This window comes from Condylostylus longicornis, unplaced genomic scaffold (assembly GCF_029603195.1).
Source record: "Condylostylus longicornis isolate FDR11 unplaced genomic scaffold, ASM2960319v2 ptg000083l, whole genome shotgun sequence".
Taxonomy (NCBI): Eukaryota; Metazoa; Arthropoda; class Insecta; order Diptera; family Dolichopodidae; genus Condylostylus; species Condylostylus longicornis.
The window spans coordinates 595,395-613,605 of NW_026578051.1; the positions used below are offsets into that span (position 1 = coordinate 595,395).

Consider the following 18,211-nt stretch of genomic DNA (forward strand, 5'->3'; position numbering starts at 1 on the left):
TATACACAAAAATGTATATTCGATCCGTAGTAAACGTCCAGTTGCTGACGCTTGACTTCTTCCAAAAATTAGTAGGTTTTGCGGAAGGTTGAGCGAAGCTTATATATGAAATTTCAAGCAAATCGGCTGAATATTTTCTTTAAAATAGTTAAAAATGTAAAACAGGCCCGCTAAAAAGTGCAGTTCCCGAGGCCTAATATATCCCAAAAGTTGATCAATCCGTTCCATGGTTGAAATAAACTTACATATAAAATTTCATCAAAATCGCTTTAGCCAAACTTGAGATACACGCATGCACACGCAGACCGACAAGACCGAACACACTTTCCTCTCACTTACCGAGTAAAAAAGTGAAATAGACGATCAAGTTTTAAATATTTTTAATTTATTTGCGAGACATCCTGTATGCATATTTGCCTATTTTATACATTTATAATTATTATGACGTAATAAATAATTTCTAATTTTAAAAAACAAATCATTTATACCTATAAATATGCATCATGTGTATAAATACGAACATAAACAAAAACAAAAAATCAAAATTAAAAAGGGAAAGCTTTACTTTAAGCGAAATTTTATTGACGTAAAATAAACAAGTAAATAAATAAAAATTTTACTAGAAAATTGAATAACTTATCGCTTACCTATGAGCGAGCATATACGAACAAATTATCAATAAGTACCGAATACAATCGCTCCTACTGTAAATTTAAAATTTTACTTGTATAATTAATTTTTTTGTTTTGTTACTTGCAAATATTTTAACAAAAACAAAATTATTTTTTTATTATTTTCGTGTTTTGTTTTTGTTGTTTTATTATTTTTGTGATATTAATCACTTACACTAAATGCCAATATTATATTGTTAGTGTGGTTGGTTGCTCATTTCAATACAAAACTTATTTTGTAAATCAATATTCATTTTAAATTTAATATTTAAGCTACATGACATAAGTTAGTCACGTTTTAAGACGAAAATTATTACTAAAAAAATTTTTAATATTTTCTTTTGTTTTTGTTTTCTTTGAAGGTTACAATAAAATGTGTTTTTTTATTTTTTCCAATTATAAAAATAGAATTTAAAGTTAAAAAATAAAAATATCGCAATTTAATATTGTTATTTATTTTGGAAAAATTTTGTAATAAGTATGCGAAATATGTCAAAAAAAAATTTTTTTCTGAGAAATTCTAATACAACAATAACCATATAAAAATGTATGAGAATCAATGACGTAGAGTAAGAGAAAAGAGCAAAATCTATTTTGTAAAATTTTAAGTTTCTTTAATAATTATGTTTGTACTATTATGTGTATATCAAATATCAATATATATACATATAATATGCGTATATGCAATGATACATACAAATGTTACAAGGCAACTCATAAATGAAGGTAAATTTACTTCTGGTAGTCATTTTAGCAATCTATTTCAGATCAAAATTTTGAGTTATCATCTATACCTGATAAAATATACCAAGTGCTAAAATTACTGTTTTCTTAATTCTTCATATATTAATATAAATGACAGTTTGATCATAGTAACAAATTCTGTTATATTGTATTGTAATAACCCTGTTTTGTATAGTAATAACGGGTGTCATGTGTAACATTTCCCGTTACAGGAAATATGTTACACATGAAAATATATATCTACATTCACATATTAATTAAATATAAACACAAAAAAAGTAATTTTTTTTATCATTTTATTTATGTATGTGCTCGTATGTAAATTTTGTAAAATGTCACTAAGTATACGTACATGTAATTTATGAGGTTAATATTTGACACATAATAAATAGAGTAATATACATACTTAATTGCTGTTCTCATACATATATATATTACCATGTGCATAAATATTTTTTTATACCTTTATTCAGTTACCTATTTTACTCTAAATAATTTAATTAATAAACACCAGACAAAAAAAAAAATACTCGTTCTCTTATTTATACTTAACAGACAACAGTAATAATTAATTTGAGAGAATTAACAAAAGTTCACAATATAATTGCCATTTTAAGTATGTCATACCGAAAATACATGGTGAAATGGACACTGATATTATATTGCACACTTTTACCTAAATGAGTAACACTTGACAGGAGACAATAATGTGAAATTTTTTGCAGTTATGTTGGAGAATAATAGAGCATTCTAAGTGAAAACTTTTTAAATTATGTTAAAGTATTGATGATTACTTATTTCAATCACATTTCAATTCTCTGGCTTGCAAAAAATTTTTGACACCTAAAAACAATATTCCTCATTTACATACATACATTCATGTACATTTTTAATGGTATTTTATACACTGTAAAGCAGAACTACACATGTCTGTAATTAAAAGAGTATGAGCATCCAAAAATAAATATGTAAGTAGTTAAAAAAAAGTTCAATTACAAAATTTTTTATACACAAAAAAAAAAAAAAAAACAAACCAACTATTTATAATTTTTATTTACAAAAAAAAAAACAAATTTCAAAATAGAAAGTAAAAATCATAATGTAATTTTTCTTGTTTGTGGTCAGTGGCCTTATTTTAAATTAAAAAAAAAAAAGAAAACAACAACACCCGTCTGCTTTTATTATTTTTAAATTTAGATTATTTCAGTATATTATTCACATACTTATGCACATACATACTTAAATATGTACATGCAAATGTCTAATATGCAAGTGTACAGTTCAGTACCTATAAGCAATATGTAAACTAATTTAAATAGATAGAAAATTTTAGCATAACTATAAGGTTAAAATGATGTACAAAATAATGGTACCTAATATGTGTGTGTAGAAAAATATGTTTGAAATAGATATATGTATGTAAAATTATGCATACATACATATATACAATATTAAAAGTATAAAAATAATAAATGTTGCCAAAAAAAAATATATAAAATGTAATATTTATCTTCAAAATATACAAAACTAAGAGAGAGAGAGAGAGGGGGAGGAAAGAGAGAAGGTAGAATACGAAATATGGAACTTTCATTTCAGAAAAATTCTAATATTTATCTCATAATTTAAAATAGAATTTATATACATATTTCCACATATACATACATACTTACTTATAAGAAAAAAATAATCACAATTTCACATACAACATTTGAGAATTTCTTAAAAAAATATTTTGATTTTTCATATTATTGTTTTTTATAATTTTTGCTTTTTATTCTTGTTTTTCTTTTTTAGACTTAAGAAGAGCAAAAAAAAAAAAAATGTTACAGTAATGGAAAATAAATAGAGTTGAGAGTACTTGTATCTCTCGGAGAGTAAATATCATGAAATTTTGAGGTACTGCTGCTTACATCATATACAGAAAAAATCTACAATTTAATCTCAATCTGTTAAAAATTGATATTAGACTTTGTCTGACAACAAAATATTAGAAATTATTTTATTCTCATTAGATTTACTGTCAAATATTTTAAAAGTATAAATAGTGACAATTGATATTTTTCCGAAAGTTTTGAAGCGTAATCAGCTGATTTTTATTTTAATCATAATTTTCATCGTAAAATTATTGAATTTTGACATAAAGTAATGAAGTTTTGACATAAATTTAAGCTGTATAATCTACGATAAAGTCAACAGACATTATCGTAGATTATACAGCTTAATCTGAAAATTGTTTGTATATGTAAACAATACGTAACATATAAAATTTCCACTCCGTAAATCCGACGCTATACGTAAGAGTACCAGAAGAGATTGACGAGTTGTCAAATAGTAGACTAAATGAATATTGTGTTAACAGCTAATGACAACCAAATGTCTCATTTTCAATTAGAATGTCAAATCTTAACAATCATAAATGAAGCTGATGATACTAAGGTATAACAGTTTTATTTACACATAATTTATTTAATTTATTTATTTATTAAAAAATGCTTATGAAATAAAAGCCCTACATATACCTACTTAAACAATTCAATTACAAAATTAGTATTTAAAAAAAAATTATTAATTATTCGAATAAATATGACAGTTCATTAATTATTAATTATTTCATTATTTTAAAATTACTTATTTATTATTTCATTTAATATTCATTAAAAATCATTTAAATTTTTCATATAACAATGAGCAAAAATAAAAAAAAAAAGAGAGAATGACCTTAAGTATACTTATATAAAATACAACAAAAAAGAGAAAAGAGAAAGAGATAGGAAATAAAAATCAATGAAAGTACTTAAGTACTAAAAAACTTTTTTCGAAAGTTTTTTTTTTAGATATTTGGAGAATTTAAAAAAAAAAATAAGGTACTTAATTTCATTAATTTATAAGTGATTGGTATTGTGTCCATTAATTTTTATTAAAATAAAAGTAGTTATAAATAATTAATGGCAAAATTTTATTTCATAAAACTTCAGTTCACTAAAATATATAATTTAATAAGTTATTAATTTTTTATAAGTACTTAATTCAAATAATCTTATATATTTAGCATGTTCCGTATGCTTAACTCCCTATACTTTAATAATACGACACAGCGCTGGATCTACCATAAATGTAATGTAAGTGAATTTGCAAAGAGCACCGGAAAACAGGGGCGCAGTTTGTGGAGATCGCGTAGGCGCCGAATAAAGCGTATCTGCTACTTGTCCTGCAGTCCAATCTGAAAAAACCTATACTCTCCAATGAAAAATTTAAAATTTTCTGTTGCCATTCCGAGAAATTTTGCAAAATTTTAGTTTAAACAAAAATCAATTTTAATTCCAAAATACTAACAAATTTTTTGTATAACAGAATATAGTACATAAAATAAATTTTCCATTACTGTACCAGCATGTGAACCAATAAAAACAATAAAAAAATATATCTTGAAAATTCCTTTTGCATACACTAATCGCCAAATACATATTTTGGCATACTATACATAATATAATAATATAAAATTGTCTACATACTGACATACAAACGCCACTTCTTTAAGTTAAAATACAAAAAAAAAACCGACTGAATATCCATTTCAAATAAAATAATCCAAAAAAAAAAATGTCTCAAAAATTATTTTAGTACCAAGTTTAAAAATACAAATATAAGGTAATCCTAAAGACAAAATATGAAAAAAAAAATACTCAATAACGTGAGTAAGTTCATATGTACATATATAAATACAAATCTTATACTTAGCAAAAAAACGATAATCTAATCCAATTTGTATTAAAATTTTTCTGAAATTAATACGAAATCATTTTTATCAAAATTCTTTACAGTAGGTTTACAGTAGGTACTCACTTAAGAGTCTTAGTACTTATTTATTTAGTTACTTGGTATTTTTATCAATTAAAATCAATCATACTTAAAAGCACGTGAAATTCTTATTATATACAAAAGTACTTAAATGTCAATTTCCAGAAAAAAAAATGAGGAAATTTATACTGTTATGTTACTGTTAACGTACTCTATATGGTGTTATAAATTTATTAGTATTATAGTAGTTAGTATTATAGTAGTTAGTATATTGAATTATAAGAATTATTAAATAACATTGAAAAGATAGGATGAAAAATGACAGTCAAATAATTTTTCTCGAGAGGGTGCTAATACACATATAACGGCTATAACACGTTCCAGAAAAACTGTAAGCTCGTTTCGATAAATCGAATCATGAAATGCTCTAAATCGAATGGTTATATTAATATAATTCCATGTACTTAATATAAATTTATTTATTCTAGTATATAAAATGGTGACATTTTTGACATTATTTTGTCATTGACATTTAATCAATACCTTGACTTACAAGTCTATGAGAAAAATGACTAATTATAAAATCATTAATGTAAATGATTAAAATGAAATTTCAAAATTCTAACTGCGAAACTACTATAAATCAAGTGACCGTATAACGAGGTATAAGTGTATTTTAAAAATATATGCGTAACTGTGTGTATTTAAAAAATATTTAAGAAAATAATCAGTTTAAATTCAAAAATTAAGAGAAAAGAGATCAAAAATTTACAATATTTTATTTTTCTTAATTCAAGAATAAATTTATTTATTACGTACAACATTTATTTTCGAAAAAGTGTTGTGCTAACGTCATAATAGTTTAAATAAAACTATAAAAATAAAATTCGTAATGAAAAAAATTTCAAAAGATATTACTTAAGAGTAATTTTTTTTGAAATTTTTTCTCTTATTTTAATATTTTGTTATTTTTTTTGCATTATAATTTCTATGATGTTTTTCAATGATTTCAATTTGGCCGGCTGTTTAGATTTATCATTTCATTTATACTTGTATTGTAGTTGAAATGAAAAATTCTACTTGCGTTGTATATGAAAAATGATAAATAAATTATTCGAACTTGTGTATAGAAAACTTTGATGTGGTTTACACTCATATGTGTGACTTAAAATTCAAATGTACATATACATATTTATATATGCTATTATAAGTGATATACAGAAGCTGACATAAATATAAATATTGTATTTAACCCACATAAATTTTAAATAAGTTATAAATCAATCGCTTATACTTAATATTCAACAGAATTAATATTTGTTTCACAAAATTGTACTCTATATTGGAATTGAAAATAAAAAAAACAAAGAACATTTAAATTTTAAAAAAATAATAAGGGTTCCTTCAATTTTAAAAGTTAAAATACTTGTATACAATAAGTAAATGATAAAAATTACTAAACCACAAATAAAATAAGGTCATTTTTTTTTTTGTTTAATATTATAAAATTTTTTCAAATCAGGGTTAACACTATCAAATATTTTCTTAGATTTTGTTGCTGGAGCTATTTACAATTTGATAAAATGTGTATAAAAAATGTCAGTGGTTGCGATATTGAATGATTTTTCCCCATACATAATGGGAATTTAAATGAACAAAAATAAAATGTAAAAAATTGAAAAGGGAATTTAACAAAAATATACTTATGGGAATTTTTTATAAATCACAATACTTTCATCGTTCAAACTACTGACAAGATATCAAATATTAAGAAATTAAACAAATCAAAAAAAAAAAAACAGAATTTGTGTGGGCTCAAACACGATCTGCTTTATTGTAATAATAACATTTTTTATTGTTATAACAGTATTTTGTATGGAAATTATTTTTGTTGTCAATTTTACTAAATCAGCTGTATTTAACAGCATTTATTATTTGTCACATAATATTATTGAATTTTCGACGTTTTGTGAATGTGATAAAATTTATAGAAATTTTTGATATTCCTGTTTTGTGGCAAAATTTAAGTTCAATATTATATTGTGTGGGAACTTTAGAAATTTAAATATCCTAACATTTAGTAAATCATACAATTCTTATCATACACAATATTTGTTCCAACTGAAGAATTTATATTTCAACTAGAATTAATACACATGTGTTCCAGCTTAGCTTAATTCAATATTTTGCAAAAACAATTTATATTTTAATTTTATAAAAATTTTTAATAAAAGTAAGAATTTTTTTTTCATATTTGTTTAATTAATTTTTATGCACATTATTTAAAAAGCACCTGCTCTTAACAAAATAAGTTCATTTACATTAACAAAGTAAAAAAATATAGTCAATTGCTAAAACATACCCTTATTAAATAAGGTTGAATTAATTTTTAAACATACTTTTGGTAGGTAACCTATCTATACCTACATACATCGCAATAAATAAATATGTACTTAATAATATTGTAATAATAACTGGTACGTATGTCATATAACCTGTACAATTAATTCTCTTTAATATTATTTGTGAACAAATTAAAAAAAAATAAAATAATTTTTTTTTAATATATTTTTAAAGTAATTATAATTTTTAAAGTTCAATAACAGTAAATAATTAATTAAGTATAAAAAGGAGGGTTATACTTATTTTATTACACATTCTTAGACATAATGAAGGTAGCTATCACGTAAAACAAGCAATAAGCACAGAAATTCTCAAATTTGTGTTATGACGACAAATTTTGTGTCTCTCATTAATTCTCAATTAATAAATATGTAATTATGTTGCATGAATTTTATTTAATACTTTCACTTTTTATTTAATTTAAAATAAATATGGGTTGAAAAACAAAATATGGTAATGTAATAAATAAGAATAGACTAATGTAAAATTCTTTTTTATTTAATAAAAAAATTTATATTTTCTCTTTCCTTTCCGCTATTATCTCTCCTTATACACATGATATTTTTTTTTCTCTAATCATTAAATATGTAATATTATGTCAGCACTAGCAGCTATTATATGAAAAATATATATGTAAGAACATTATGTGCTTCTATACACATTGCATATAAGAACATATTATATCACTATATACATATTTACGAGTATATTTACATTTTCAATCATATACATTCTCTATAAGAGGTTATTAAACTCGATCCTTTTTTTTTCGAAAGCGGTAAACCTAACAGGTAGCTAATTTTGATTTTTTTTTTTGTGGATACTAAAGGTAAAATATATTGTACATTTGTACTGTATTCTTACAAATGTATATATAGAGGTGTACATACATAAATACATATGTATCTTATTGTAAAAAAAAACAAAAAGAAATAATTGATAAATTCATTATTTCACACATTCATAGATCCATAGATAAGTACATGCACACATTTACAAACATATTATGCACATTTTTGGTTCTCAACATTTTATAATAAATAAATTTTTAATATTTCCGAATTATTTGTGAAAATTTTCAAATTTTAATTTTAATAAAAACTTAAAATTTCAATGATAAAAAAAAATTCTAAAATTCTTAACAAAATTGTGGTCTACTCTAACAAAAAAAAAATAAATAAAAAATTCTTTGTTCATAGGGCAAGAATATTAAAAAAAATAAGCAGCTGCATACAAAAATAAAAAAGATATTAAAGCCGCCACAATTAATATTAGCCGTCGCTAATATTAATAAATAAAATATAAAAATTTCTTATAATATAAAAATTATATTATTAAAGCCGTTTGGCTTTTCAGCTACAAAAATTTAGCTTGTATGTATTTTATTTGAGAGTTCAAGTCGCCGGCTACATCATATTGAATTAATAATAATATTAAAGTTATTATTAATATGGTATATTTATATTTTATGATTATAGGGAAAGAGTGTTGTCGGGAGTGAGACAGATAATGGGTATTTTTATTCTCAAAAAATTTTTTTTTGATTTTTTTTAAAATATTCACGTCTCTCACGATATTTTAGTACTAATATTTTTTTTTTGTTTTTATTTTTTTCTTTTATAATTTATTTGAATAGAGTTGTGAAGTTGAGGAGACTAGGAGAGCACATTTGAATTATTGTTTTTTTTTTTTTTTTTTAATGCAAATAAGATATTTTTAGATAAGTTAATTTTGTTTTATTTTTTATTTACATATTTCAAAAAAAAAAGAAAAAAAAAATTCTCATAAAAACTTGAAAAATTTTAAAAATATTTTTATATACAACATACATTCTTACAAATATATAAGTATAAATATTTTTTTTCAATTATCACAAAATAAGAAAATTAAAATGATTATTAAGGAAATTTTTGTATACATTAAAAAAATAGGGTGATTTTATTAGGGCCATTAAATATAACAGTTTAATATATTTTCAATTATTTTTTTATATTAATGTGTAGGTAATAAATTAAGTAGATAGTACGGGTACTTAACTATCTAACCTATCTAAAAATAAATGAATTCATTCTCGTCCTGATCATTTCAAAATTTTTAACAAAATTATTTTATAATTTTAAGATTCAAGACATTCTTGGGTATAATCATAAATACGGCATATACATTATGTATGTATACAATTGATTTTAATATCAATGAAAGGATAATTACCTTTCTGTGAACCAGTTAATGACTCATTATTATTTTTATGTACCTTATATAGGAAAATATACCTACATAGTCTAATATAACAAAACTATTCATTCATTTTTTTGTTGCATAGTCAAAGATACATAACTATTTTTATATGAGTAATAAGATTTTTATTGGTAGGCATAAAAGAGGTTATGTACTATGTAATGAGCTCGTATTTATAAATGAGAAAATTGAAAATTCAATTTCAATTAATTCACCAGATTTATTAATATCAATCAATTATTAATTACTTACTTTCAAAACATTTGCTTTACGGAAACTTAATTCATCATCAGCGGTTGCTGTGAAATCATGCTTAGCTACAGCTTCCATGATTTTATTTTCTGAATGAATAGAATTCTTCTGTTATATTGAAAAATTTTATTTTTTCTTAATCAAATACAAAAAAAAAAAAAAAAATTCAAGCACTCTTTTTTTTTAATTCTCTTTTTTCTCCTTTTTTTTCCAAATTTTATTTATATTTTAATTTTACACTTCTTTAATGATAAAAATTTATTTTCAATAATTTTTTTAATTTAAAAAAATTATTTTTCATTTAAAAAAGAACGAAAAACAAAAAAAAAATTATTCTCGAATAATTCCACAGCGGGAGCGGCAGACTTTTTTTTTGTTTTTTATTTTTTTTTTTTTATTGATGGTGGATTCGTTTTTTTTTTTTTTGCTTTTCTCAAAAAAAAATTTTTCTCTTCTTTTTTTTTTTTTAATTTTATGCTTGTATGGTTATAAATTTGCTTTTTTTCTTCTCCTATTCCTTATATTTTATAATTTTTTAAAGCACTTAAAATGAAATGAATTTTGCTTTAAGCATTTATTAAATTATTTTAATTTTAACTTAATTTTATGTACTCTTAAGCACTAAAATAAAAAAAAAAATTTTTAATTATAATAGGAAATTAATTTTATCCGACTAAACACAACGCACAAACACGTATACCGAGAGATATTTCCAAATCTTTATTAATAATGACAAATAAAGAATGTCAAATTGTTAAAAAGTAGAAAAAAGTAAAAAGAAAAAGATGTGCAATGGCCGCGGATAAAAAATTTACATATATTTTTTTGACTTTAATGACATTTTATTATGAAAATTTGATGGTTTGAATTCGCCGAAAAATATATTTACCCTATAGGCAATATCATTAAGTTGATGTTAATATTTCAACACATGTGTATATCCATTCTTTTAAATTTTATTTCATCATAATCCACTTTAATGAGTAGCGTGTAGGATATGTAGGTATGCATATACATACGTATATTGTAGACGAATTGAACACATCGTATTGTCCGACATTTATAGTTAAAAATTTGTTATAAGTTTATATTGTTAAATATTAAATTCATATTTATTTATTGATTGAAAGCAAATGAATTTGACATTAGAAAAAATACATGTGCCTATGCATTGCCAAAATCAAAAACTTTAATACAGTTGGTGTATGGCTCATTTGGTTACTTGATTTAAAATGTACAAGTACAAGAACATTTTGACACAAGCACTTTGAGCTCATTTAGGTGGATCTCACAGAGTCATTCTTTTAAACAAAATTTATTTTATGCCAATCTATTGTGGCTCAATGAAAATAAGAACAAAAGATATTTAATTATTTTATAGAAAAAAAATAACACTTCTTATCATAGGTATACAAAATATGTTGATTCTACGCATGGAAAACTATTGAAACAATATCTAATAGAATATGTTTATTAAATTTCTTGAACCGATTGTGAATTAACTGAAGGAAATATTATGTTTTTTTTTACTAGAAATATTTCTCCGAAATTTATTAATTAGAGTAAAATTTTAAATATTTTGTATATAAACATTTATATTCGTTGACATTCTATTAACATTACTGAAAAATTTTCATTCACAATGATATATCAAAAAAATTGTGAATTTTCTATGTTGAAACGACAAAGGCGAATTGAAATATTTTGGTATTCAGCAAATTATACGTCAAAAAAACTGTAGCGAACCGATGTTTTTATTGGAACAAAAAAGAAAAATAAAATAGTGCAAATAAGAATTTTTTAGAAAAGAAAAAAAAAATATTTAAATAATATTGCGAATTGAAATTTATTAAAAAAGTAAAGAAAAAATATTAGACTGCTGTGTTTTGTTATATGGTAATTTTTTCACCTGGGTTTGATTAGAAAAAAAAAAAAATTCTGTATAATTTTTTAATATATACCTTTTTTTTAAGCGTTTTCTTTTTATATTCAACCTATATTTTGTTTGTTTTGTGCCACCGAGTACGTGATTGTCGTAGCATAAAATGATGGATAGGTTCAAAAATGCACTTGAACATGCGCTTTTAAATATGGAAAGATACAATCCCAATTTGAGATCAAAGGAATCAATACATAGTGCATTTCTATTATTTGTAAATACAACAGAACGTGAAGTAAATGTATATTGGGTTGATTATCAAGGTAGATTTGTTCAATATAAGAAATTAGAACCAGGTGATCGTACAGTCATAAATACATTTTCAACACATCCATGGATATTCCGTGATTCAAATAGTGGTGAAAGAATGCATGCTGAAAATAAAGAAGTATTTTGGCCAAAACCATTTTTTTCTGATTCACATCTAAGTAATAATATACCAGAATCAAAACGTAAACAGATTCATATACATTTTCCATTACGTTCGTTGAGAGAAAATTCATTGTGGGCCATCGCAAAACTAATACGACCAACTTATATAGATCAATTAGAAATTCCAATGGTTTTAAAAGTAGAGCTAAGAGAAGTTTACAAAGATTATAGAAATTTTAAAGCATCAGCAGCAGCTTACAATTTTTATAGAAGATAGTAAGGTTTCCGACATTAAAATGTTGGAATATCATATACATTTTTTTACTATTGTTTTATTAAGTATTTTTATTCTTTTATTTCATGGCATTACTTTCGCTTTTAAATAGGAAAGAAAAAAAAAATGAAAAAGAAGTTTTTGTTTAAGAACTTGTGGCAGAAATTTTGTAGAATTTTATAAAAAAGTCGTAATTTGGTGCATTTTGCATTTCAAATTTTTTAGATGTGCCAAATTATTAATCTAAATGTGTTGAAAATTATTGCACATTTTAAATTGGAATCTCAGGAAGGAAAAATAAAATTAATTAAATTTAAAAATCCTTTGAGATATAATTTTATTACATTAAATGATAAATATTTGTTAAAAAAATGTTGTAGAGTTTTTAATTTCAGCACCATATCTTAATTAATTTTATATTAAAGTTTAATATTTGTAAATGTAATTTTAATTTTTTATTCAAATTATAAATTAGTAGGTACCTACATACATGTATATTAATTTTCCTATTTTTTTTTAAATAATGTATATGTAAAAGGAAATTCATTTAATTACATATAAAAAAAACTTTGAATTTAATTTGCGATTGATTAATAATAAAATTTTTATTTTAAATTAATCTAAATTTTAAATTAAAAAATTTTGTTTTTCTTGCATGAAAAACTTTCAAGTAACTTATTGTGACTTTACACTACCCGAGAAATATTATTTTATACACTGGCTCACCTGTTCCTTAGTTAAAATATTAGAGGGTTAGAAGATCGCTCTGTAAACCCTTTTCCAGGACCTTTTTCTCTTATGCAAATTTAATGTATACTAGAGCAATAAAATTAAATTTGTACTTTGCAAATAAAAATCAGAGAAATTTCGTGATAAAGGTATAAAATTTATTCTCTCATTCTTCAACTATAAAATTTTTTTAGAAAATATAAATGCAAAGACACATATCCCGCTAGCTATTATAAAAAGTGTCTCAATTTGAAAAAGATATTCTTATTCATTTTAAGGCATCATTCTTAAGGCACCATCAATTCGAATTGTTTCTCCATTAATTAATGGATTCTCATAAATAGCTTGAACCAAATGTGCATATTCAGATGGATCACCAAGTCTTTGAGGGAAAGGAATTGTTTTAGCAAGAAAAGCACGAACTTTTTCCGGTAAAGATTGTAACATCGGTGTATCAAAAAGTCCAGGTGCTATAGTAACAACACGTATGCCTTGTGTACTTAAATCTCTAGCAATTGGTAAGGTCATACCAGCTACAGCAGCTTTTGAAGCTGAATAAGCTGCCTGACCAATTTGTCCATCAAATGCTGCTACAGATGCAGTATTAATTATTACACCACGTTGCCCGTCTTTATTTGGTTCATTTTGGCCCATGAGTCCGGCAGATAAACGAATAACATTAAAAGTTCCAACAGTATTTACCATTAAAACTTTTGTAAAATCTTCCAGCTTATGAGGTAAATTTTTATTAAAATTATATGTCTTAAATGCAACTGCAGTACCAGCACAATTAACTGCTAAATCCAATTTTCCAAATTTAGATTTTGCTGTTTCAACAGCTGTGGTAACGTCTGTAATGTATAATGTTAATATACATTTACGAGGTGGAAGGCTAATTTAATTTTGCTAAAACTTAACATTTACCTTTTTCTGAAGAAACATCAGTTGGAACAAAAACTACATTTTCTCCAATAGCTTTTGATACTTCATGGCCTTTAGATGAACCTAGATCGCATAAAATAACCTTTGAACCGGCTGCAGCTAGTCGTTCAACTTTATAATGAAATATATTTCTGTTAAATGTGCTTTAATAACCAAGAAAATTTCAAAAATATACTAAACCTGTTGCTCTTCCTAATCCAGATGCTCCACCAGTAACAAGTGATACAGCACTCTTAAGCATTTTGGAATGATCTTTTATTATAATATATTGATCTAATTATATATGCAAGTTATTGTTTAATCTTTGACGTAGCCCTCAAGACTCAAGTGTGAAAAGCAAAGATAGTCAAATGTTTTCATTTGGTTTTCATTTTATTTCTTTCCTGGACTTTGATCAAGTAAAAGCACATACAGAGAGTGTTACCAGAAGTAATTTTACGTAGCCTAAAAGACTATAAATAAAAACATTTAAAGTAACATCACATTCTTCATGACGGATATGAAGAACATATCAAGCAATCTCTATTTTTGCATTTTATAGTATGTGTGAAATTGAACACAATTACCTTGAGCACTTCTCGACTATTTGAGTTATTTGCAGAATTGTAAGATGATTCACATAATTAATTCAAAAATATGTCGTAGCAGATAAATTTGAAATTATGGCAAGACTTTTCGTGTTGTAGACATTTCATAAATTGAGTGAAGTTTTTGCATCGCTTTTGAGCTGCCAAGTGAAAAGATCTTGATTAATACTTATCTATTCCAGTTTTATATTTGGCACTAAATTTTTCAAAAATGCTTGCATTGACAAGGAATTTAACCAGGTAAGTAATTTAAATAATATTCATTTAAGATATATATAAATAATTTTGTAAATGACCGGCCGGGTAGATTAAATTTATTGATTTATCAACCTCGTCCTTGCTGATTACATAAAAGAATTAAGAGTATTTACAAGGTCCTAAACTCAGAAACTCCTAAAATGCAATAAAATGTCAATAATTACTTTGAAGAAACAATTATAACAATAATTTTATTCAATAATTTATTTTAAAATACAAATATGCAATTTCCTAAAACTTATTCTTGATGTATTTATTTAATTATATAGACTCCAAACAGTTGCTCCAGCTGTTGTTGGTTGCCGCGGAAAACATGATTTACCAAAACTTCCATATGAATATAGTGCTTTGGAACCTATCATCTCTCGTGAAATAATGGAGGTAATTTTTATTAAAAAGTTAATAAAATAAAGAGTTTAATTATTAATTTTTAGTTACATCACTCAAAACATCATCAAACCTATGTAACAAATTTGAATGCTGCTGAAGAACAATTAGGTGATGCTGTTCAAAAACAGGATGTTAATAAAATTATTAGTTTACAAGGCGCTCTCAGATTTAATGGTGGTGGTCATTTGAATCATTCAATCTTTTGGAAGAATTTAACAAGTGAAAAAACTACACCATCAGCTGATTTAAAACAAGCAATCAATGATAGATTTGGTGATTTTGAAAAATTTAAGAAAGAATTATCAACAATTACTGTTGCTATTCAGGGTTCAGGATGGGGATGGTTGGGTTATAATAAAAAAACTGGTAAATTAGATTTAGCAACATGTGCAAATCAAGATCCACTCGAAGCTACGACTGGTAATTTTTTTTTTTTTGTGTTTATTAAATCAATTCGCTTATTGAAAATTATTTATTTTAGGATTAGTACCATTACTTGGTATTGATGTTTGGGAGCACGCTTATTATTTGCAATATAAAAATGTAAGACCAAAATATGTTGAAGCAATTTTCGAAATTGTTAATTGGAAAGATGTCAGTGAGAGATTTGCTAAAGCAAAATAGATTTAATTTTGTATGTATTTTCTGTTCTAATTCTAGAAGAAAAAGAAAATTATAATAATAAAATTGCATACACTTTTTTGCTTACATACATACTTTTACATTAGAAAACGAAGTAATTTTACACATTTCCCTTTTTTTTTAATAGTTTTCTAATTTTTTTTAGTAATTTACTTTAAATATATTTTCGAATATATAGCGTGATATTTCGAAATGGTACTCCAAAGTTAACTAATTTTATTGCAAAAATAAATTTGATTATTAAAATCTGATATTAAAATTTTTGTTATATTTTTTTCATTTCCATTTTAAAATCACATGATTTAAATTAAAATAAAAGTGTTTTCCAAACAAACGAACAGAAGTATGTAGTTTTAATAATTTAAAAGGTTTTCAGGAGAAATGTTTCATTTTTATAGTAAAATGTAAAAATTTATTAGTATCGGATCCCTTAGTGATTTTGATAATTTAGTTGTTATTAATGTAAAATGTAAATGGTTCAACTGGCTGCAAGAGTTTAAAATTTAATTTGTTATTCACTAACTGTCCATGAAATAAGCGCAATTTTAATTATATTACTACATAAAAAAGCACATTTTCAGTGTTATTTAAATTCTAAATGTAACATTTTCGCTTTTATTTAGGTTCTAAGTGGAATAAACAAATTGGGCTGTAACAACAACCTTTGTTTATTGACTAAATTAATACATACTGCTTAAATAAGCAAATGATATAAAATATACTGCTTTAATGAGCAAATGCTTAAAAATACAATTTGTCAACAAATAGTACTTTAACATAGTTAGACGGGAGCCAAAAGTACATTATTTTAATTGTGATAATTTCAATGATTGTATTTAAAATTAAATTCAAAATTGAATTTTCTATTACTAAACTACTTTTTACAAAGCATTTTTGTAAATCTATTAAGTTGATTGTACTTTAACTACCTACTTTCTGCAGGTTATAAGAAAATTCAGGAAATTAAGGAAGACTATTGCAAATCTTTTACACTAAATTCTCGAGACCATCTTCTAATTTTGATATTTCGAGTTACGAAATAATATAAATTTGAACAATTTTTATTCGACTTGCGACATTAATACCTAATACGAGAGATTTTTTAATTTTTTTTTTTAAAAGATTTTTCTGATTTTTGAATAAAAATCTATACAGATTTTAGTCATACGGCACATACTTCAATAATGAACTCTTTCTAATTAAAAATACTAGTCAATAGTTAAAAATATGAATTGAAGTGATACACATGTCAACTTAATCAGATTTTATTTTAGTTATTTTTGTTTGAAACTTCAATTTTTTTGGTTTTGTTATTAAATTTTGTTGTTTTTTTTTTAAACTTTGTTACGTTTTTTATTTAAAAAAACAGTTGAATTATAATATAAAATAGTTTGTCTAATTCACTTTTTGTTTTCATACATTTTTTTCTTCTCCTCAAACGACAATTCGAATTACGACATAAATTTCTCGAACCAAAAATGTCGTATGGTTAGGATTTTATGTAGTTGGTAAGAAGTAAGAGGAAGGGTTGCTATTATTATTTGTCGGTATTATGACTGAAATCAAAGTGTTTAATTAAATTTAAATTTTAAAATTAAACAATTCTTTTTTTTTTTTCATTATTTTCTATATAATCTTTTATTTTTATTTTTTTTTTTTTATTTTTCTTTGTTTTCTCGTTTATTTTATTTTATATTATTACTTTTAATTCTTTTTTTGTTTTTAATTTCTTTTTTTATTTTTAAAGTGCTTGAAAATTAATTTTATTACAATTTATACATAATCTTTGAATTATTATTTTATTTTTTAAATTCAAACACATTAAAAGGAGTATTTAACTGTTTTCTAATTTTATTTTTTTTTGTTTTTGTTCCTTACACGTTATTTTTTTTTCTTTTTTATTTAGTAAAAACATAAAATTGTTATTTCCTTTTTTTTTTAATTATTTTAGTTTTATTTTTTTTTATTTATT

At 23.6% G+C, this 18,211-nt stretch overlaps 4 protein-coding genes across 4 annotated transcripts in view; 2 read left to right on the top strand and 2 right to left on the bottom strand.

Annotated features, from left to right (window-relative positions):
* LOC129613386 (growth factor receptor-bound protein 2) overlaps positions 1-10,814 on the bottom strand; it is a 37,637-nt gene extending 26,823 nt beyond the window's left edge. The window contains exon 1 of the mRNA XM_055527423.1: positions 10,107-10,814. Coding sequence (XP_055383398.1) covers positions 10,107-10,184 — 78 coding nt within the window. The 5' untranslated portion in view covers positions 10,185-10,814. The remainder of the gene's footprint in view (positions 1-10,106) is intronic.
* A 1,028-nt stretch (positions 10,815-11,842) lies between these two features.
* Positions 11,843-12,698, top strand: LOC129613369 (protein Vhl). The gene is made up of 2 exons (XM_055527381.1): positions 11,843-12,002; positions 12,080-12,698. Exon 2 carries the CDS (start codon positions 12,152-12,154, stop codon positions 12,692-12,694), a length of 543 nt encoding a protein of 180 aa, XP_055383356.1. The 5' UTR covers positions 11,843-12,002; positions 12,080-12,151; the 3' UTR covers positions 12,695-12,698.
* An 858-nt stretch (positions 12,699-13,556) lies between these two features.
* Positions 13,557-14,742, bottom strand: LOC129613368 (3-hydroxyacyl-CoA dehydrogenase type-2). The gene is made up of 3 exons (XM_055527380.1): positions 14,543-14,742; positions 14,345-14,473; positions 13,557-14,271 (listed from the first exon to the last, which is right to left on the bottom strand). Exons 1-3 carry the CDS (start codon positions 14,601-14,603, stop codon positions 13,694-13,696), a joined length of 768 nt encoding a protein of 255 aa, XP_055383355.1. The 5' UTR covers positions 14,604-14,742; the 3' UTR covers positions 13,557-13,693.
* A 303-nt stretch (positions 14,743-15,045) lies between these two features.
* Positions 15,046-16,305, top strand: LOC129613365 (superoxide dismutase [Mn], mitochondrial). Its single transcript, XM_055527377.1, has 4 exons — positions 15,046-15,189; positions 15,477-15,588; positions 15,642-16,017; positions 16,079-16,305. Exons 1-4 carry the CDS (start codon positions 15,161-15,163, stop codon positions 16,219-16,221), a joined length of 660 nt encoding a protein of 219 aa, XP_055383352.1. The 5' UTR covers positions 15,046-15,160; the 3' UTR covers positions 16,222-16,305.
* Positions 16,306-18,211: the final 1,906 nt, after the last annotated feature.

Excerpts from the sequence above, each read along its gene's own strand:
- LOC129613368 (XM_055527380.1), bottom strand. The coding sequence starts at position 14,603 with ATGCTTAAGAGTGCTGTATCACTTGTTACTGGTGGAGCATCTGGATTA. Across the intron at positions 14,474-14,542 it reads TGGATTAGGAAGAGCAACAG|TTGAACGACTAGCTGCAGCC; the intron begins GTTTAGTATATT and ends TTCATTATAAAG. Across the intron at positions 14,272-14,344 it reads TGATGTTTCTTCAGAAAAAG|ACGTTACCACAGCTGTTGAA; the intron begins GTAAATGTTAAG and ends TATACATTACAG.
- LOC129613365 (XM_055527377.1), top strand. The coding sequence starts at position 15,161 with ATGCTTGCATTGACAAGGAATTTAACCAG. Across the intron at positions 15,190-15,476 it reads TTGACAAGGAATTTAACCAG|ACTCCAAACAGTTGCTCCAG; the intron begins GTAAGTAATTTA and ends TTAATTATATAG. Across the intron at positions 16,018-16,078 it reads TCCACTCGAAGCTACGACTG|GATTAGTACCATTACTTGGT; the intron begins GTAATTTTTTTT and ends TATTTATTTTAG.
- LOC129613369 (XM_055527381.1), top strand. The coding sequence starts at position 12,152 with ATGATGGATAGGTTCAAAAATGCACTTGAACATGCGCTTTTAAATATG.